At 36.4% G+C, this 23,655-nt stretch overlaps 1 protein-coding gene across 1 annotated transcript; it reads left to right on the forward strand.

Moving 5' to 3' along the window:
* Positions 1 to 1,300: 1,300 nt before the first annotated feature.
* On the forward strand, positions 1,301 to 20,996 carry LOC114277919 (zinc finger CCCH domain-containing protein 41). Its single transcript, XM_028219882.2, has 5 exons — positions 1,301 to 1,707; positions 4,013 to 4,902; positions 6,430 to 7,659; positions 8,450 to 8,800; positions 20,280 to 20,996. The coding sequence occupies exons 2-5, from the start codon at positions 4,135 to 4,137 to the stop codon at positions 20,712 to 20,714; spliced, it is 2,784 nt and encodes a 927-aa protein (XP_028075683.2). The 5' UTR covers positions 1,301 to 1,707; positions 4,013 to 4,134; the 3' UTR covers positions 20,715 to 20,996.
* Positions 20,997 to 23,655: the final 2,659 nt, after the last annotated feature.

Here is a 23,655-nt window from a genome sequence, read left to right on the forward strand (position 1 = left end):
CTCATTAGAAACTTATTTTTCTTATATAATATATACATAGATAGATATAGATATTTATATTTATTTTAGATATTTTTCTAATATACAAATTATTTTTAAAAGATTTTTTATAAAAATAATTTATATATTTGTTTTAGATATTTTTTTAATATACAAATTATTTTTTTAAAATTTTTTTATAAAAATAATTTAGCAATCCCACTACTAATTATAGTGTATGAGAGAAGTTGAAAATGATATTGCAATAACTATGAGAAAAGTCAAAAAAGACTTGTAGGTTAAGAGAAGTCAATAAATACCGAGTTTTTTTTTTCATATACAAATTATTTTTTTTAGATTTTTTATAAAAAGAATTTAACAATTCCACTATTAACCATAGTGTATGAGAGAAGTTGAAAAGTGTGTTGCAATACTGTGAAAGAAATAAAAAAAACTTAGCCTGCGTTTGGTTGTATTTTGTAAATGTGATTTGAGAGTATGAGTTATATTTTGAGTTTGTGTGTTGTAGAATTATGATTTGAGTGTAGAAAATTTGTTTGGTAAAGAGTTTTGAAAATAGTTTTGGAAAAGAGGTTTGATTTGAGTGGAGAATTGTTGATGTGACATTTGATATGTGATACAAAAATTTACAACTCATAACTAAACATACAACTCAAATTATTTTAAAGCATACAAAAAATTTAAAAATTTTCAGAAAATATTTTTCCCGATTATATAAATCAATTGCCAAAAAAAAAAAAAAATTCACTGTTTCGGACAACCGGCCGGACGACCGGTAGGACGTCCCGTTCCCTTAAACGCCCCCTCTACAACAAACAAAATGCTTTGACATATAGACAGAGCTTCCGGCAGAGTTTTGGAAAATTAATTCCAAAACTCTTACCAAACATCATACTCAAACTCAAGTGTTGAAAACTATTTTCAGAGCACAAACAAACAGAGCCTTATGAGTCGAGAGAAATCAATAAATACTGATTTTTTTTTAAATTAAAAAATTAGAAATTTTTTTAATATACAAATTATTTTTTTAAGTTTTTTATAAAAATAATTTAACAATTCAACTACTAACTATAGTGTATGAGAGAAATTAAAATGACTGTTACAATAAATAATTATGAGAGAAATAAAAAAAACTTGTGAGTTGAGAAAAGTCAATAAATATTGAATTTCTTTTAAATCAAAAAATTAAAAAATTAAAATTAAGATATTAAAATTCCGACAAAATTTACAGATTAAAAACAATCTTTTCCTTATATAATATTTTTCTTATATAACATATATAGCTAGATACCCAACATCACCTCGTCTATCAGTTTGTCTTCAACAACCCAGGGCTTTGGGGGTCAAATGTATAATTTCACCAAAATAAAATTACAGAGTAAATTTTTTAAATTTATTTTTTGATGAGGAAATAAAATCGCAAAAACATCATCAAATGTGAATAATTTCAGATTTTTGGAAAATGTTGGGGCTGAGTTGCTCGAATTGGGCGTAACTCTCTGTGTATCTATGCTTCTGTAAAACCCTTCATCCTTTTTCTTCATTTTAGAGAGAAAAGGAGAGAGACTTTTAGAGAGAGAAATATATTTATACATGAGAGAGAGAGAGAGAGAGAGCGGAGCAATACGGTACGGTCACTATTCTAGCCCAAACCGAGCTGTATAGAGAGAGAATCGGAACCCTAAGGACGCAAATCTGTACAATGAGGTTGGTTTCTTCTACTTCTTCTGAATTTAGGATTGAAGTTGAATATTTTATATGTATTTTTACAATCTCTTGTTGATTTGAGTTATGTAATGAATTTTGATTTTAATTTCGCTAGGGTTTTGGTTGCGGATCGTTTAGAGGGGGAAATCTTCGTTCTTAGAGAGAGAGAGAGAGAGAGAGAGAGAGAGGAAAAAAGTCCGTTTATCATTTTTGTTTTCGTATCAAATTTTGGCACGTGTTCGTAATCAGAAATGTTTTTTACTGTTACTTTGATTAAGAATGGGTGGTAATTGAGAACTTGGAAATTTGAGCAGTTCTAACTGTCTTGAATGTATTGATGTAGTTATGGATTTCTTTAAATTTCGTAGCTGCTGTGTCATTCTGTTTCAATAAGTTTCAATGGTTTGTGATGTAGTTCATGGATATTGTTGAATGAAATGTGGGTTTTAGGCAGCTGGGGGATGTGTGTTCAGCTGGGTGATGGGGGGAGATGTGGGATCAATTTTAAACGGAATTAAGTGCATTGGTGTACTGCAACCTGGGTGCTATTTCAGGGAGATGGAGTGCTGATGTAGTGCCCTATTTGTAAGAACTATATCACACAATAAAAATAGTACTCCATTTTCCTTTTGAAAAGGAAAATAAGTGCAGAATCGGGCTGAGCTGCACATAACTGGCCCATAATTGCAATTTAATTGCACAGAATCAAGGTTGGGCTGAATTTGATGTATTGAAATTGTGGTCAGCGCATCTCAGTTCACATATATTGAATGTTTGCAAAATTTAAACCAATATTGAATTCTCCATTTGCCCCAATGACTAGGATCTCTTTATTATAGAACACTTCACGATATGGAGTTGGATTTAAATCACAATACAGAAATGCTTCCCTTCTTCCTCTTCCTCCCCCTTTCTCTTTAAAGGGGCAAAAGAAAGCAGATGAGAGGGCTCCACATGCTTTTTTGATTGTGAATGTCCTTTACATATATATATAGTTTTGAAAAGTTAATTAACATTTGTTTTTCAATTTGTAATCTGCAATGTTCTACTGTAAAAACGATATATTTGATGTTCAAAATTGGTTTCTGTTACAAACTGGTGAAGACATAAAAGGGTTTTGCATATCATGTGTATTGAACATGTGTTGTTTTTATTGTGTTAGTTGTCATATATTTGTATTTGTTTCTCTAGATACAGGAAACACATGAAGGTGAGCTTTTATTGTTTTACAGTGGTAGTATATTCTAAGATATTAACAGCTAAGCCTGTTGGCCAACAAGAAGCACCTTCGTGTTTCTCTTCTATATGGAAAGAAAAACTTATCTCTCCGGGCTTTTAGTTACTGCAGAGATTTACGTTTATCAACGTTGGAATACCTGCTATTATCTTTGAAAACGCACACTGATGCTTATCTGATCTTTTAACTTATGGAAGATTTACATCTCCTTTTAATTTTATATGAGAATGAAAGGATAAGGGCATGATGTTTGCCAATCAAAATAAAAATAAAAATAAGAATAAGGGCATGATGTTTAGATCTGCAGAGTCAGCAAGCCAAATAAGCCCAGAAATTTTCCTTAACACTATGTTTGGTAACCTAGGAGAGAAAAGAAAAGAATTGATTATGTAAGTTATGAGAGAAAATAAAAGAAATAAAAGATTGTGATTTATTTCCTTTTTGTTTGGATAGAGAAGAGAGAAAAGAAAAGAAAAGAAATGATATTTATAACAAAATAGTATTTAGTTGGTTTCATTTCTCTCGCAATTTCTCCACTTTTGGAGAGATTCAAAATAGGGGTTATGAGATAAATTTGTTTCTCTCCATTTCTTCCCATTTGTCTCCTATTTGGTAATCCAAACAAGTGGTTGAAATCCATCTCTCTTGATTTCATTTCTTTTCTCTCCAAATCACTCAAACCAAATGAAGTGTAAATACTTGGTGGCAAACTTCAATGCAATGAGCCTCAATCGCGGTAAGTTGGGGTTGGCTAGATGGATCTGTTTTCTCCAGTTAGCTCTATGTGAAGCGATTCTCTGTTAAGTTCAACACAATCATGTTCTTTGCCACACCCTCAATCCATGTTCTTTTTTGTACTTTTTTCCCCCATTTCCTTTGTGTGTGTGTGAGAGAGAGAGAGAGAGAGAGAGAGTACTGATATAGCCAGTATTTATGCCTTTTCCTCTTACTCATAGGTAGACATAAATGAGCATACTTGCTGATATAGCCATTTATCCTTGTTTTGAGAAGTTTCATGGAAAATGATTTTTGTTTGTTTTTCTATGCTTTAATCCTTTCCCTTAATAGGCATGCTGGTAACTGCTGAATGGATTCAAGCGCCAGAGGTTTGATTGCCTCATCTGCTTGGGGGTTGAAACTTTGATTGCAATAAAACAAGTTGAGCATTGTGTTTCTCTTAAAGGAATCCAATGGTGCTAAAAGTTTCATCTCCAAAGGCTAGGGCTCTTTCACCTTCTGATTGTGTCAGTGATCCTGAAGAGAAAGAAATCAGTGATGATGATGATGATGATCGTAATCATAAGCATCGTAAGCGGGAGACACGGTCCCAATCTATGGAGAGAGATGCTCTGGAACAAGTTCTAATAAGGCCATACAGAAAGAGAAACAAACCTTTTGAAAATGGGCATCCTTATAGGGGGAACGATTCTCAGTCAAGTGAAACCTGGAAAAGTTACAATATGGCCCCTCTGGAGAAAGACCTATCTGTGAAGTTTGGAAAAATACGCCCTGGTTTAGCAACGTTTTCCCGGGCTCCAAACTGGGTTAATCAATCATTATCTGCTGAGCTTGGTCTTAATAGGGGTAGAGGAAGGGAATCTGGTTCACGGAGCCAACGTGATCCTAGGTTCAGCTCTGTTGATATTGCTTCTCAAATGGTTCCCCAGGTACCTGTTCCTCCAAGACTGTTTGCAGGGAGGGGGTTGTCAAATGTTTCAAACTCACAGAGTGCTCCTTGGAGTGCATTTGGATTGATTACTGGAGTTCCAAATGGTGGTCTGGATACACTCCATTCCCTCGGTTTGCAAGGAACGCTTAGACCATCAATTAGTCCTTCACTAAATATTGGTATTCCACGCCAACGATGTAGAGATTTTGAGGAGCGTGGCTTTTGCCTAAGAGGAGACGTGTGTCCGATGGAGCATGGTGTCAATCGGATTGTTGTTGAAGATGTTCAGGTATGTGGTATTTTGCATTCATCTACTCAAAGCTTTATGGCCTATTTAATGATGGATAATGTTTGGGAAGCTGTGGGAAGAAAGTGTATTATATGACAAATATGGATATTAGTTGGAACAATGACCTATTGGCTTTGGAGGATTCTGTCTTATGGATCAAATAGTTATGTTACCTTGACTACCTGTCCTATCTTCCATGGTTAACCATTGCAATCTGTAAGCTGTATCTCCAGCCAACTCCAAAGGGGGAGGTGCAGGGTTCAAGTTTCAGTTGAGACATGCATCTTAACCTGAAAAATAATAATAATTTATTTATTAACAAAACTTGCATTATATTTTTCACTGTAAGCAGACTAATGGATTATGGCTTCATTAGTTCTTGCACTTTGGTTAGTACCAATGAATAAACACTTGTACACTTCGCCAACACCTGCATGTTAGAAATTATTGTGAAGATATCGTTGGCATGTTCCGGTGGCATCTTCCACTGTCATTGCTTAATTCTGTTGCCTTTCTACTATAAATGTTGGCCATCCTGTGTACAAATGTGATACCTAGGAGGAGTAACGCTAGGATGCCGAATTTTGTATCAAATTTGCATACAATCTGACATGGCATCTTACATCTTTTCCATGCATTGGGACAGAGCATGGAAGGTAGGATCCATTGCGCTAATGCAGTGATGACACATCATTTGGTAAGCAAATTTGGTCATAACAACGTTACTCGATACCATGTATCATATATGTACCTTGTTAGTTACTCTCTGGTTGTTGTTATGTCATTTAACCATGATCTCCAGTTTAAGGGGTTCATGTCAATAGATTTACTCTTAGGAGATTTCACTGGAAGGAGAACCCATGAATGGTGGGGCCTTTCCTGTAGATGTGCCAACCTTTTGTGTGCTCATTAGTTTTGTTGTTACCAGTGGAACCATCAAATGACTATCACTATATGACCTCTACAATTCAATGTTTATAACTTCCTGGCCATTCACTTGATGATTATGACTCATGGCTGTGATGGTTTGCAAGAGTTTCACTCCTAATTATGGATAATTTTGCCATTGTAAGTCATGTTTCTGGTTGTTTGATGGATTTACACTATTCATGTGTGTGGTGTATTAGGATGCTATATTGTGGTGTTTCCCAAGATATGATTTATAATTTCTTTGTTTGGATCTTGGATTTGTGCAGGGAATTTGGGAAGGAAAAGGAAAATGAAGGGTCAACTGAAGAAAGAAATAGCTTATATTTCATTCACTTTTCTCTTTCGCTTTCCTTTCTCTCCATAAATCCCTCCACAAATCCAAGATCGAAACACAACATTAAAGTAACACTTTGTTGCTTGGGCATATGTTTAAACTACTTTAACTAATTGTATTTCATTCGCTTTTCCCTTCCTTTTTCCTTTCCCTCCATTAATCCCTGCACAAACCAAGATCTAAACACAACATTAAGGCAACACTTCATCGCTTGGGCATATGTTTAAACTACTTTAACTGACTTATTGTTTTTGGAATTGCAGAGCCTTTCACAGTTTAATCTCCCTGTTTCACTTCCAAGTGCACACCTGCTGGGAACGCCACCTAATTTAGTGTCAGTTAGTGCTCCTTTGAGCATGTTGATAAATAGCAAGAGTCTACATGCTAAAAGTAGCAAGCCTGGAATGGTTGATGATGGATTGGGCATGAATGGTGTTTTCACTGGTTCAGCTTGTGCAGGTGGAGCTGATTTTTATGACCCTGATCAGCCTCTGTGGACTAATGATTGTCCAGAAACTTCTACAGCAATGCTAGGACTAAATCCATCTGATGAAACTGAGTGTTTGTTGGACACTGACCCCTCTGATTGTCACCATGTCAGGTTATTTGAGGGCACTGACAATGAATGTAAGGTGAGGGGCGCTGCAACTGCTTTTGGATCTCAAAGTACAGGTTCATCTGTGTGGGGAAGAATTGGTACAAGTAAATATGATATGAAAGAGAAATTTGATTCTACCATTAGTTCCTCAAATTATATTGAAAATGAAGAAAAGGAAGATCGGGAATCATTAGCCAATCTGCAGCACGCTGCCTGCCCAGGGAAGCACATCATTGTGGAGGGCATGGGCTCACGTGATGTTGATTCATCACTGAAGACGCAAGGTGATACTGGGCGTAGTATCCGGAAACCTTCTCAAAAGGCGCTGCGTACTGTATTTGTTAATGGCATTCCCCAAAAAGACAACAAAAGAGAAACCCTTTTTTCACATTTTAAAAAATTTGGTGAGGTTATTGACATTTATATTCCATTAAATAGTGAGCGAGCTTTTGTTCAGTTCTCTAAGAGGGAAGAGGCAGACTCTGCTCTGAAAGCACCTGATGCTGTTATGGGTAACAGGTTTATTAAGCTATGGTGGGCCAATCGGGACAGCATTCCTGATGATGGAATGAGTAGTGGTGGCAATAGTGCATCAGTAACTCCTCGTGGGGCTGGAGCTGTTTCAGTTCCACCCTATCTGTCTGTTGTTCACAGGGCAAAGGATAATCTCCAATCTACAGCTCCAAAAATGAGTGTCCCCTGTGCTTCTGTTGGTCCGGTGCCTACTTTTGATCACCCTAAGCCTGTGGTGACAAACAGTCCCAAAGCTGCACCTCCTTTGCAAAAGAAGCCGGATGGTTTAGAACTTTTGAAGGAGGAAATCCGTAAAAAGCAGGAATTGCTTGATCAGAAACGCAATGACTTCCGGCGCCAATTGGATAAACTCGAAAAACAAGTAATAATCCGTTTTCCCAACTTATTGTTTTTAAGTGTGTTTTAATATATACATGTAATCATTTATCAATTTCCACTTTGCTGCATAATTCTTTGCTGTATAAAGAAAAACGCAATGACCTCCTTTGATCAATTATTAACCTTGCATTTCTATGTTCTATTTTATGTGAGCGTGCATTTTCTAGATTTTTTTGATAAGTAAAAATCTCGTTAGATGTACAAAAGGGGGGTGGAGCAGCTCTGTCCACAAGACATACAGAAAACAAACGGTGTCCACTACTATATATCTGTAGGGAGGGATGTACAACTCCCCCTAAAGTCAACAAAATCACATAAAGGGTTAACGAAGTTTAAAATGGTTATATATTCTTTATGACATGCACTTGTATAAGGAATGTAAAACCATTTCAAACTTCTTAAACAAAATCCTAAAGAAAATGGGAAAGTGATCCGAAGCCAGAAAAAACTATGCACTTTCTACATATATTAGGAAACCCATTTGCAGTCTGCCTAGGGACATGACCATACTTGCATGGATCACCATGGAAAACTAGTAATCCTAAGGTTTTTAGTGGTTTGTATTTGATGGAATCTTATATGTGATGGCGCCACTTTGGAAATTTGAATATAAAAAGGGAAAGAGGGGAAGAGACTATCTGGCAAGTTGTTTTTGACTTGCTGTCTTCCTGCAGTTCGAAGTTCCTGTAAGATGATTTAAATTATAGATGATAAAACAGAGTAAAAAACACATATATTAAGATTAGCTGTCCTAAAATTATCATTTTCTGCAGGCTACAGGTCTCAAAGGTGAAGTAGCATCTGAGCAGGCTGCTAGGAGACAAAAAGCGGGAATAGTGGCTGATATTGCAAAAGCTGCAACTCCCAGGTCCAGTGATTCTGGTACTATTGTGGCATCACCACAAACCGAAGTGGTGGTTGAGAAGAACAAATCTGTGGAGAATGTTGTGCAACAAAGTTCCAAATCAAATACGGTTACGGCACTGCAGGAACCTGCAACCTTGATGCATTCAATTCGTCATTTGGCACCTGCAGGAGCACCTTTCATCATGAATAGATTCAAATTGGATAACCGCCCCACCACCTTTAAAATTATTCCACCCTTACCAACAGGCCTTGCAAATGTGAGTCTTTCTTCACTTCCACACTCTCTCTCCTCTACATCTGTGTGTATGGGATACTAGTGTGTGTGTGTGTTAATTCACTTATATCAAATGGTATATGTGTGCATTACATGATTTTGCTTCCTTGCCTGATGAAGTAAGGTTACTTGTGTCCCACCTTTTTATATGGGGCTAAACTCCTCAAATGTTAAAAAACTTAACTTCGTTGATTTCTCTTGATCAATTTTTTTTTTTTTTTTTTTTTTTGAAGGAGAAGGCTTCAGTTTTTAGGACCACATTATTAAAATTCTCTTATTGAATGTATGCGTTAGTCGTCTTTCATGAGTTGAAGATGTGAGCAAGGTGCTCAAACCTGTGCTTTCTGATTGTTGTGTGTATTGATATATTTATATATGTTTATATTTTTACCTTTTCAATTTTTTTGTGCACAACATTATATTCCATCTTATTGTAAAGCATATTTGAATATGACTCATGCAATGAAACTAAGTGAAATTGTTGGCAGTGGTAGCATACTTCATAGAAGTTGTGAAATGCTCTGTTATCAGAATCTTACGATTCGCGATTCGATTCACGATTTGATTCGCAATTTTTGCAAAATCGATACGAATCTAAGGGTGAATCTATTTTGGAAGTGAATCTCTAATGAATCGCACGATTCACAATCGATTCACGATTCGATTCACTTTTTACGATTCATGCAATTTTTAAAATTATTGTGTTCGACATATTTTCGACTCTATTTTTTCTCCATCTTTTTAGTAAAAATGACATAATGCAACTTCTAATAGCATTTAATATCAAAATAACCAGCATATATACATGATTTGTTATTATTTTAGTGATCATGAAGTTTTCAATAGAATCCAATTAGATTTAATCAGACCTAACATATTTTTAACCTTTCTTTTCATTTTTTTTTTCCTTTAAAAAATCGTAATATACCTTCTAAAGATGTTTAAGATTAAAATTATACTATGAATTATCTATTGCTATTTTATTAAATTAAATATTATATGTATGAGGTCGGTTATACTTTTTAAAATATTTTAAGCTTTAAAAAAAAAGATTTTAAAATATTCTTTTTTATTATTTGCTCACTGTTACTTAGAAAAGTATGTATGCTTATTATCCAAATATCAATATCCTTGTTAATTATTGCTACTTTAGAAATTGATAATTTGTCCATTTGGTTATTATTTTTATTAAGAATAGTTGATAAGAAATATCTAAAAAAGAAAAAAAAGGTAAGATGGTGATCTTACATAGGAACGTTTGTTAACTTTTTACTTATTAAACTATGTGATTATCATTCAAAATAACATTTTTATTAACTTAAGTCTAAATATTTTATATTCATAAGATATATTTAACATCTAAATGTGTAAATATATGTTTTTAAATAATTTAGAAGAAGTGACCGAATCTTTACGATTCACGATTCGGTACGAGACCATTTCGATTCACGATACGAATCCCGATTTGACAACTATGGTGAAATGTGATATTGCCATTTGTGGGTATTTGAATGGCAATCACCATGTGGCAAGCCTCGTAGGCATCACATCATCCCCAACTTGAGAAGGAGTCTCCAAATGGCAAGCCCTCCTGAAGTCATGTTATCTCCTAGATAGCCTATTGGTGTCATCAACCAAGACTAAGTGGAGGCACGTGAAGTGGCCCAGCCAGCTAATGCACTCAGCACCTTAGTTTCTAGTTTTGACACCGTAGGTTAGTCATAGAATACGGTATCTCGCTCAGCTGGGTTGAGGAATCTTTGCTCCCACCCTTGCTCGGTCGCAACATGGCTGAGTGTCCCTTTGGCTCAACCAAAGGACTCTCTAACAGACCATGACTCACCTATGTGTTGTTCCTCCTCTCTATTGGTCTGGGACAACTCCATCACCACCATGGTCACCTAAACTGGGATTAAGGCCTAAGAACCCCTTTACTCTAAATTATCAGTTGTATTGTATGTATGTGGTTTGGAGGCTAGAGTTAAAAGGGCTGTCAAGGCTTCTTGGGCCATCCTTATGGTGTCGCTCTACCTTGACCAATCATAGTGAGAAAGGGGTTTTGTACAAGACATGCGACATCTTAGAGGATGTATCATACCTAATATTAGAGTAGAGCCTCACACTAAGTCACCTAATCCATCCAAAGTAGTGGTGCCAGATCGCACTACCGCATGGATCGGCAAATTGGGGAGTGAAACGTGCAAATCTGTGGATTGTTTAAGTCAACCAATTATTGAGTGCCACATTTACACTTCAAACTGGGGAAGACAAACTGGACTGTCGTTTACAACACTGCCCATTACACACGTCTTTCAACATCAAGAAGAGAAAAGTAATTGCATGAGATTCAATCCTGTGACTTAAGAAAAATGAATTAATGTTTGTGAGCCACTAGACCACAACCTGAGTTGATTATCATTTGTGATGCATACCCTATATTTCCCTCATTATCAACAACTGTTGCACCTTTATAAGATATTAGTGCAGAAAAAATTAACGCTTTGTTTGGTTGAGGGATTTAGGAAGGAATTTGGAAAGGAAAAGAAAAAAAAAGTATGTAAAATTAGGTGAAATGCTCTAGTTATGCTCCCACTCTTGAGGCATTTTAACAAAGGACGCTCTGGCGCTCCCACTCTTGCTCCGTGTTTTGGTTACTTATGCCTCACTTGATACAATTTTCAAGATACCATACCTGCCTATGATAGGCCTTAAGATTTGATCCTAGGATGCAGAGGAATTGGGATATGGGTTAGCCACTTGTTCGAGGGTGAGCTGACCCTATGAAGCATAGACACGGCAAAATCAGCGCCATGGCGGTGTCAGACACGGGGACACGGGGACACGTTGGGGACACGTACAGGACACGCCATCTGCTGTGTCGCTTTAATTTAATTGTTTTTCTTGTAGGGGACACGCGTGTCCAGATCTGGACACGGCGTGAGACACGGCAAGGAGGGAGAGATAAAGGAGAGAGTGTGAAGGAAGAGAGTGAAGAGGGACAAACCTGTCGAAGATCGAAGCTTCAAGCTCCATTAGTCGATCGAAGACCCCAGACGATCGCGATCTATCTCTCTCAGATCGAACCTCCAAGCTCCATCAGTCGATCGAACACCTTCGCGATCTGCCTTCTCAGATCGAAGCTCCAAGCTCCAAGCTCCTTCGTGATCTGCCTTCACAATCTCTCTCTCTCGCAATCGCGATCGCGATCGAGACCTCGACCTCGACCCTGTCTTCCTCACTCTCTCTCCTTCTCTCTCTGCCTTGCATCTGTGCATCTGTTGTTTTATTTTATCTGAGGGTTTATTGATTATATAATAACTATTATTATTATATATTATATAATAGTTATTATATATTATAACATATTATTATATATTATATAATAGTTATTATATAACATATAATATATTTAATACATATTAATAAATAAAAAAAATAAACACATGTATATAAAATAAAATAAAAAAATTAATTATTTAAAAAATATAATAAATAAATAAAATAATTAATGTGTATTAAAATAAAAATATTTATAAAAAAAATTAAAAAATTTGCCGTGTCCCCTGCCGTGCCCGTGTCCCTATTTTTTAGAAATTGCCGTGTCCGTGTCCGTATGCGTGTCCGTGTCCGTGTTCGTGCTTCATAGAGCTAACCTCCATGGTTCAATCGCACCGAGGAGGCTTTCATGCATACATATTTTTCAATGACCAGCCATCAAGGTTTTAAAAAGCAGCCGCAACCATTACGTAACGCCGTTACGCAACAATTGTGGTTGTAACCGCCACCCGTTACGGCCGCTTTTGCAGTGTGATTGAGATCCACAGGTGTGTCAACCGTAGCGGCTGCTATAGCAGTCGTAATGGAGTTGTAACGGCCTATTACGTAACGGTTTTGAATTGCTTCTTTCAAAAAACACAAAAAAAAGTTGAAAATGGGGGAAGAGAGATAGTGAGAGAAGAGGGAAGATGGAAGAGCAAGAGATAGAAAGAGAGAAGAGGAAAGATGAAAAACATGTTATTGATTTGTTAAAGCTGTAAGACCTAGTGTTTTGAAAAGCGCGCTTGGGCGCACGCCTAAGCTCAAGGCGAGGCAAGGTGTAGCTTTGTGCCTTAGGCATGGTGAGGCGAGGCGACATGGGGGAAGTACTGCTTAGGTGATGAGGCGAGCGCCTTGTGCGCCTCGGTTTTCTGTGTGGATACCCACATGGGATGAAATCACATTTACAGTATAAAATTTTCAAAACGTGAGTCAAAAGAGCAAAAACATTATTAAAAAAAAAAAAAAACCCTAGTGGAGAAGAAGAAGATGACGCGACAAGCACACGCCATGCCACGCCACGCCACGCAGGTTCTGCTCTCTTCTCCTTCTCTTCTCTGTTTCTCTTCTCTCTCTGTTTCTTCTCTTCTGCTTCGTCTTCTCTTCTCTTCTTTCGTCGTCTTCTCTCTTGCTTTTGTCTCTCTCGCGATCGCTCTCTCTCTTGCCTTCTCCCTCGCCATCGCAATCTCTCTCTTCTGTCTCTTTCTTTATCTTCCTGATTCATATATATATATATAATATTATATAATACCTATTATATAATATAAAATATATAATATACTTACAGATATTAGATAATATAAAATATATCTGCTATACTGGTTTACTTACATAACCACACCCTTAGGCATTTGTAATCCACCTCAACCTAACCACACCCGTAGGCATATAAAATATAAAATATCTGCTATACTTACAGATAATATAAAATATAATATATAATATATAATCACAGCCTTAGGCATTTGTTGATAAAAAAAAAATATGTAAAATATAATATATATACTCATACATAGTAATAAAAAAATACACATGTATATAAAATAAAATAAAAAAATTAATTGAAACATATTATTTAAAAAATATAATAAATAAAGAAAATAATATATATATTAAAAAAATTAATTGTTTTTTTTCTTCTCTTCTTATTAAAAAAATTAATAATATACATATTAAATATTTGTTTATGTTGAAATTTGTGTTATATTAATATTTTGCTTAACTTCTATAACTTGCGCATCGATCTGGACGCTTAGGCTTCAGGTGACTTTGGCACCTCGATGCACCTAAAGCTTTTTAAAACACTGGTAAGACCTATGCTATTCTATTCAGCTGCTATCACTCAACCATTTTGTTTGTGTATGTGTGTCTATCTATATATTGTTTAATAATAATAATAATAATAATAATAAGTGTGGTCATTATCTATTTGGCTTCATTAAAATATATATATATATATATATATATTTAGGCTTTATTTATTTTCTTACTTTTGTCATTGTTTATCTTATATATAATAGTTAGTGATTGATTTTTTGTATAATATAAAGTCATTAATTATCAAAATAAAATGTAAAAGCCTCAGTTTATAGTGATTTAAAAATATGAAATATATTGGATCAAACTTAAAAATTTACAAAAATTGATAAATATTTATTTTAAAACCCAATAAATATGATCATGGAAAAAAAATGTGTATATCGGTAAGTTTTTTTCAAATTGTGCGAAAAATAAAAAAATTCACGGTTCCGGTTATCACAATTGTTACGCTATGGCCTTTACATTTCGCAACTGCAACCGTGCCAACTGTTACGCACTAGCTATCTCCACTTTCATCTTTTCTCTCACTAAGGCCATCTAAGCTCTCACTTACACTACCTCCATTGCTCTCCTGTCATCTCAGTGCCCACCATTTGCCTATAATATCTCATCAAGACACCTCACCATCAACCATCAAAAGGTTTTAAATACCAGTAATGAGTGCTGAACTTGAAAGCTTGAGGGAAGCCATTTTGATGGTCATAACGAAGGCCTTAAAACATCTCTGCTGGAAATTTGTGTTAATAATAAGATAGTGGCATGTATATAATATGATAGTGGTGTTGGTGGTAGATAGTGGCATGTATAGAATATGTGATAGTGGTGTTGGTGGTAGATAGTGGCATGTATAGAATATGTGATAATATGTTAGTGGTAGATAGTGGTAATATATAATATGTAAGTGGCATATAATGGGTTATAATGATGTTTGTAATATCTCCTATATAAGGAGTGTCATTTGGTCTTGTAAGATAAGAAGTTTTGAATATAACAGAAATATATTCCTTCTTCCTCATATTTTTCGGAGTTCTTCTTCCTCATATTTTTTAAGTTGATATCAGAGCAACAAAAAACACAGTAGCCCTAAAACCGTCATAGCCATGTCGGAAGTCACGTCCGAAACCACTTCAACCCCTGCCGCTACCATTCCGATGAAAACGTCCAACTCTCACTCTGTCCAAATCACCACCATCCGCCTAAATGGTGATAATTTTCTCCGCTGGTCACAATCTGTCCGGATGTATATCCGTGGGCAAGGAAAGATCGGTTACATCACTGGTGACAAGAAGGCTCATGCTGTTAATGATCCGCTATTCGACAGTTGGGACGCTGAAAACTCCATGGTTATGACATGGTTGGTCAATTCCATGGAGGAGGATATAAGCTCTAATTACATGTGCTATACTACTGCACAAGAGTTGTGGGATAATGTTAGTCAGATGTATTCTGACCTAGGAAATCAATCTCAAGTTTTCGAATTAACTTTGAAGTTGGGAGAGATTCGTCAAGGAGATGATTCCGTCACCAAATATTTCAATTCATTGAAAAGGTTGTGGCAGGATCTTGACATCTTCAACACATACGAATGGAAATCGGTTGACGACTGTAACCACCACAAGAAAACTATGGAAGACAGCCGTATTTACAAGTTTCTTGCCGGCCTCAACATTAAGTTCGATGAAGTGCGAGGAAGAATTATTGGCAGACCTCCTCTCCTATCCATTGGCGAAGTATTTACCGAAGTCAGAAGGGAAGAGAGCCGAAGGAGCGTCATGCTTAAGAAAAAAGGTACTGGTGAATCAATTGAAATTTCTGCTTTAATTAGCGATGCTGCGGCCAACAAGGCTGCAAATTACCAGCGCATGTTTGATGATAAGCCACGGGTCTGGTGTGATTTTTGCAACAAGCCTCGCCATACACGCGAAACGTGTTGAAAGATCCATGGCAAACCTGTCAACTGGAAAAGCAGCAAACAAGGAGAGAAGAATCGTGGCTTTCCTACCGCTAATGAAGCCGATTCAGGTCCCTTCAACAAAGAGCAGATTGATCAACTCTTAAAGCTGATAAAATCCAACTCCTCATCCGGTACTCCTAGTGTTTTGTTGGCACAAACAGGTAGAAATCCTAAAGCCTTCTCTTGCCTAAACTTCTCTCCGTGGATCATAGATTCCGGTGCCTCCGATCACATGACTAGTTTTTTCCATTTATTTAGTACCTGTTTCCCTTGTTCTGGTCATGACAAAATCAGAATAGCCGATGGTAGTTTTTCACCTATTGCAGGAAAAGGATTTATTAAACTAACTGAGAAAATTAATCTCAATGCTGTTCTTCACGTCCCCAACTTAGCCTGTAACCTTTTGTCTGTCAGTAAACTATCTAAGGATTCTAATTGTCGTGTTATATTTTTTGAATCCCATTTTGAATTTCAGGACCAGAACTCGGGGATGATGATTGGGCGTGCTAGGATGCTTGAAGGTCTTTACTACTTTGATGAAGTACCTGTTAGTAATAAAAAAGCTCAGAGCTTTAATAGTACTAGTTCAATCTCTGTTCGAGAAAAAATAATGCTATGGCACTATAGGCTAGGACATCCTAGTTTTCTTTATCTGAAACATTCATTTCCAGAATTATTTAAAGGGATTGATTGTTCTTCTTTTCATTGTGAAAGTTGCATTTTTGCAAAATTTCATCGCTCTACTTATTTGCCAAAACCTTACCAGGCTTCCAAACCTTTTTATTTGATTCATAGTGATGTTTGGGGCCCTTCTAAAATCACTACTCTTTCTGGTAAAAGATGGTTTGTTACATTTATTGATGACCATACCCGCTTATGTTGGATTTATTTGATGAATAAAAAATCTGACGTGAAAAACTTATTCACAAATTTTTACAATATGATTGAAAACCAATTTCAAACCAAAATTGGTATTTTACATTCTGATAATGGAACAGAATATTTCAATGAGCAGTTGGGTGAGTTTTTGGAAAAAAATGAGATTTTTCATCAATCTACATGTCGGGATACCCCTCAACAAAATGGCATTGCAGAACGAAAAAATAAACATCTACTTGAAGTAGCACGTGCTATAATGTTTTACATGCATGTTCCTAAATATTTATGGGGTGAAGCAATTTTAACAGCCTCTTATTTGATAAACAGGATGCCTACAAAGGTGTTAACATACAAAACACCTTTTGATTGTCTCAAAACTTTTTTTCCTGACACGAGGTTGTTTTCTGATTTACCCGCCAAAGTTTTTGGATGTACTGCCTATGTTCATGTTCCCAGTCAATTTCGTTCAAAACTTGACCCCCGTGCTATAAAATGTGTTTTTTTGGGTTATTCCTCAAACAAAAAGGGGTATAAGTGTTTCGATCCTCAAACCAAGAAATTTCATGTGAGTATGGATGTGTCATTTGTGGAAACAAAATCCTATTTCCCCAACACTTCTCTTCAGGGGGAGACAAGTGGAGTAGAAGACCGTTTTTGGGATATTTCTATCCCGCTCCCCAATGTCATTTATCCTACACAAAAACCACATCTGTCTGATAATGATCACTTAGGAGAACCAAGTTCTATGGTGCCTAGTCAAGAAGATTCTTGTTTAGGGGGAGAAGTACTACAAAATGATCTAAATCCTGAGCTTCAGGTTTATACTAGGAAGCGATTTCATCTGAGGAATAATGATCCGAATGTCCATCCTAATGACCCGAATGTCCACCTGAGTTCTGGCATCGAAATTTTAGGTAATCCTATTCCTTCTATTTCTGACTTTGATGTTCCTATAGCAATTAGGAAAGGTGTCCGAAATTGCATTAAACATCCTATTGCAAATTACCTCTCCTATCAAAGACTGTCTAAAAACCATAGAGCTTTCACATCTAGGATTTCACACTTGTTTGTTCCAAGGAATATACAGGAAGCATTGGATGATCCGAATTGGAAATTAGCAGTCATGGAGGAGATGAATGCTTTAAGGAGAAGTGGTACTTGGGAGATAGTTGATCTACCCAAAGACAAGAAAACAGTTGGGTGTAAATGGGTGTTTACGATAAAATGTAATGCAGATGGAAGCATTGAGAGATACAAGGCGAGACTGGTGGCTAAAGGCTTCACTCAAACTTATGGGATCGACTATTAGGAGACGTTTGCTCCTGTTGCTAAAATAAATTCCATCAGAGTACTGTTATCTCTTGCAGTAAATTCAGATTGGCCTCTACATCAACTTGACATTAAAAATGCATTTCTCAATGGTGATCTTGAAGAGGAGGTGTTCATGAGCCTACCGCCGGGATTTGAGCAGAGACTTGGAAGCGACAGAGTATGCAGATTGAACAAGTCATTATACGGACTCAAACAATCACCAAGAGCGTGGTTTGAACGCTTTGGGAAGGCAGTTATCAGTTGTGGCTTCTCGCAGAGTCAAGCAGATCACACAATATTTTATAAACATTCAAAAGACAGTAAAATTGCAATTTTGATTGTTTATGTTGATGACATCATTTTAACTGGTAATGATGAAGCAGAGTTAGCAGCCCTCAAAGAGAAACTCGCAAAAGAATTTCACATTAAGGATCTGGGAGCCCTCAAGTATTTCCTCGGAATGGAATTTGCAAGATCCAAGGAAGGTATATTCGTTAATCAGAGAAAATATGTTCTTAATCTCCTTGGAGAAACAGATATGCTTGGTTGTAAGATGGTGGAGACTCCGATCGAGCCTAACTTGAAGTTACAAGCTGTTAAGGCTGAAGAAGTCAAAGAGAGGGAACAATATCAGCGACTTGTAGGGAAATTGATTTACTTGTCTCATACGCGGCCTGATATTGCCTTTGCAGTCAGCATGGTAAGTCAGTTCATGCACTCACCAGGGGCAGAGCACTTTGAGGCCGTTTATAAGATCTTAAGATATTTGAAAGGAACTCCAGGGAGAGGCTTACTGTTCAAGAAACATGGACATCTTCAAGTTGAAGTATACACAGATGCAGACTGGGCAGGAAGTGTTACAGACAGGAGATCAACATCCGGATACTGCTCCTTTGTAGGTGGGAACCTAGTTACATGGCGGAGTAAAAAACAGAATGTGGTAGCTAGAAGTAGTGCAGAAGCAGAGTTCAGAGCTGTTGCCCATGGAATCTGTGAAGTAATGTGGATTAAAAGAATTCTTGAAGAATTAAAGCTTTCTCAACCGACACCTATGAAGGTCTATTGTGACAACAAAGCAGCTATATCTATAGCTCATAATCCAGTTCTACATGATCGCACAAAACATATAGAAGTGGATAAACATTTCATCAAGGAGAAAATCAATGCTGGCATAATCTGTATGACCTACCTTCCAACAGGTGAACAATTAGCTGATGTGCTAACGAAGGACTACACAAGAAGCAATTTGATAAGCTGACTAGCAAGCTGGCTATGGAAGATATCTTCAAACCAGCTTGAGGGGGAGTGCTGGAAATTTGTGTTAATAATAAGATAGTGGCATGTATATAATATGATAGTGGTGTTGGTGGTAGATAGTGGCATGTATAGAATATGTGATAGTGGTGTTGGTGGTAGATAGTGGCATGTATAGAATATGTGATAATATGTTAGTGGTAGATAGTGGTAATATATAATATGTAAGTGGCATATAATGGGTTATAATGATGTTTGTAATATCTCCTATATAAAGAGTGTCATTCGGTCTTGTAAGATAAGAAGTTTTGAATATAACAGAAATATATTCCTTCTTCCTCATATTTTTCGGAGTTCTTCTTCCTCATATTTTTTAAGTATCTCCATAGAAGGAATCAATCAAATTGGTAAAGGGCTGTTGAGCTTGTAGCCAATCATCTGAGAATACAGAAACTAGATGTGGAATAACTTATTTATGAAGGGAACATGTCTATAGGGAAGTGAACAAAGCAGCAGATTGGCTTGTGCTGGGCCAATTATTAAGAAAGATATCAAGTGGGCTGGACCAGATTATACTGAAAAGTTCCCTTAAAAGTCTTTTTTTTTTTTTTTTGGAACTACAGCTGACCCTTGGAGTTGGGAGGCAATTTTTTGCCCCAAAATTTGTATACTTAAAAAGGGATTTTGTGACATATATGAATATTCTTCGTCATATATTGTAGGTGTGCTGCATTTTTTCGTTTCAGTATGAAGCATCACACTGTGCTCTACACTTTGATGCCTCCTAAAACAGTTTTCTCTGTTAAACAACCCTTGTTATGGATCTTATTTTTGTTAAAATTTACTTTACTAGTAGTTTGAATAAATTCTATGCATCCAGGTCTCTGTATTTCTATTGGTGGTAAAACTGACTTCTTATGTTGACTAGGTTGCTGTTTTAAAGGAGCATTTCTCGGCTTACGGTGAACTTTCTTCCGTAGAGCTAGAAGATGTAGAGTCTATTGATGCAGTGGCATCCAAAAATTGCTCAGCTCTTATATCTTTTACAACACGTCGTTCAGCTGAGAGGGCGTTTGCCAGTGGCGAATGCTGGCAAGGCCACAATTTGCAGTTTATGTGGCTGGCATCTGGTAATTCTAGCATTGACAACGATGCTAGAGACGACCCTCCAACTGCTTCTATTGTGCCTCAAGATGCTAACCCTCAGCCTGCTGGACAAGTCACACCCATTGATTCCCCAAAAGTGGCTACCTCGGGAAATGGAGAATCCAAAAATTTGGAAAGAAAAGATAGTAGTGGGGAATGTACAGAGCGGGATGAAGATCTGAAGTCCAGTTCATCTGCAATGTCGTCTGACAAATGATCACCTAAAGGGAATGTTTGTTGAGGATGACCTTATTGTCAGATTGTACAGTGAGGTAAATGTTTCATATATACTAAATTCTGGTTTCCAATTTTCTTATCTCATGGTTGGGGTATGTAAAGAGGGAATTTTGTGATTTTTAACTGCCAACACTGGATAATTGTTGGTTGGTTGTGAATTCTGTTGTCTTTGAATTTTGAAATGCTTAGGTACATCTACGGCTGAGGATTAAAGTTGGAAAATGCTATAAAAAACATTGAAATGTTATGCGAGACTGTATCATCTCCTCTCTTGCCTTTCCTTTTGCGAATGACTTGACTTTTGTTGCATATTTTTCAGTTTGCATGCTTCTGAATATTTCAACCAGTTAAGCCGAGCATTTGGAATGGGAGATGTTAGAACTCCCTTTAGTCCTATGTTTCCTTAGTTCTTCATTTTTGTGTGTAGTCTGCGACAGAAAATATGAATTTTAATCTCTGTTTGTTTAAGCATTCTCATGTCTGAAGGGATGAAAATGCACACGTCCTCAAAATGGAAATCTTCGTTTCATTATTTGTTTATTTAACACTACCTACCTGCCATCCCTTTTGCTAGAATCTTCCAACTTAAATCCTTTTTGAGATATTGGTTTCATTATTTGTTTAGGTAACACTACAACCTACCCACTATTCCTTTTGCTAGAGTCTTCTGACTTAAATCCTGTATAATACATCTGCTGTTAAGCGCAATACTTGAGCTCTCTTCTTGTGTTTATGAGATTTTCATGTGATTTTGAATTATATTATGTAGTTTATAATTTCCAGTGTTTGCACTGCTAACTTTGGTGTTTACATTTTTGTATTAATTTGAATATTGGATAGAAGTTTGATCTATATGACGTAGTAAAGGTCACATTTAGAATGACTGCAAATTTTCAGGTGTTAATGGCATTTTCAGAAATCAAGGCATCATCTTTAGTATTTTTCTAGCTTCTACTCTTTTTATCTTTCTGGATTTATGCTTAGAACAAGCTGAATATCATAGTTCAAAATATGTTGAGGACATACGACAATTTTGATCAATGCAAAAGGTTTGGTTTTTTATAATTTGAAGGAGCTTACACAAGATTGTGCTGACATTTAAAAATGGTTTCATCAATTTTTATTGTAAAATGTGTAATATTGATTACTTATTTTTTAGTACTTGCGTTATGCTTGGTCAATGAATTTGGGTAGAGATTTGGAAAGAAAAATAAAAAAAGTAAGGGAAATGTAAATAAAATATAACAAAATTTTATTTACGTTTCACACACTTTTTTCATTTTCCCCCCCAAAATTCCTCTCTAAACCTATGAACCAAATGCAGTCTTTAAGTATTAGAATCTAAAAAATATTTAACTAAAATATTTCAATTGATTTTGTTGTAAAATTTTTGAGAACCAAAATGAATTATACTTCAATAAAAACTAACTAAAGATCAAAATTTATGTTCTTCTAAATTGGAGAAAATTTCATTTTTACCTTTATATTTTACCTCGACGATCAATTATACTTTCAGGCTTCAAATAATTTCAATCTTACTTTCAAAGTTTTTAAAATCGTATCAATTTGTCACTTACCAATACATTTAAATGGAAAAAGTTTAAAAAAAATACATTTTGACTTCAGATTTTAAGAGAGAGATGTAAACTCATCCCTCCTATCCAAATTCACCGTCTTTCCTCACTCCTTCCACTTCTTTCTCTGCCATCCTCCTCCTCCCTCCTCTGCCGTTATCTTTCACAAACTTCTCTGCAACTCCTCCCTAAAGCCAACTCTTCTTCTTCTCCTACTTTCTTCAACATCTCGTGATCCTCCAATTTTTTGACAGACACACACACAAAGAAGAAGAACAAGAAGAAGAAGAGTTGGCCTTCAATTCCAATTAGAAAGTTTCTCAATCCGATTGGGCAATGATAATGCTGGGTTTCAAGAATGAAAAGCTCTGCACATTCTCTCATTCTCGTTCTCTTCCCGCTCTTCTTGTTTATTTTTATCGATTTCACTGCTGTTTCTCAGGTCACACAGAAGGAGATCTTGCTCCAATTCAAATCCAACATTTCGATTGATCCATACAACATTTTGAGCTCCTGGGATAGGAGCAAATATCAGTGTAGAGATTTCAATGGTGTGCCACAAATGTAGTGAAGATTGTGCTGTGGAACACTAGCCCCGTCGGAGTATTATTGCCGGCGTTATCAGGGCTCAAATCTCTCCGGATTCTGACTCTGTTTGGGAACCGATTCACCGGCAACATTCCATCGGAGTACAGACAGATTGAAAACACTTTGGAAGATCAATTTGAGCTCCAATGCTCTATCCGGTTCAATCCCAGATTTTCTTGGCGATTTATCGAACATTTGGCTTCTAGATTTGTTGAAAAATAGGTATGGTGGAGAGATTCCATCTTCGTTGTTCAAGAATTCTAGTAAAACTAAGTTTGTTTTGCTTTGTCACAACAATCTATTGGGTTCGATTCCATTGTCACTAACCAATTGCTTCAATCTTCTTGGGATCGATTTGTCTTTCAACAATCTCAGTGTTGGATTTCCTTCACAACTCTGAAATTCCAAGCTTAGCATACTTGTCATTGAGGAGCAATGTCCTAACAGCGAGTGTTCAAGGCCCGATTTTATCGTGCCTGAGCTTAGAGCTCTTGGATCTTGGCACTAATTTGTTCAATGGGTCGGCTCCATTTAGTGTTCTTGGATTCACAAATCTCACCTATTTCAACTTTTCAAGTAACGGGTTTGAAGGAGAGATTGTAGACACTGAGATTTGCAGCAAGAGATTGGAAGTTTTCGATGTTTCGATGAATAGATTGAATGGGGAGATCCCCTTGAGCATATCAAATTGAAATGCACTCAGGGTGTGTTTGTTTTGAAGGATTAGGGTGTGGGATTGGACTATTAGTCCCACCGGAC

The sequence above is a fragment of the Camellia sinensis genome, chromosome 1 (genome assembly GCF_055761805.1).
Source record: "Camellia sinensis isolate YWXY chromosome 1, ASM5576180v1, whole genome shotgun sequence".
In the NCBI taxonomy this organism is placed as follows: domain Eukaryota; kingdom Viridiplantae; phylum Streptophyta; class Magnoliopsida; order Ericales; family Theaceae; genus Camellia; species Camellia sinensis.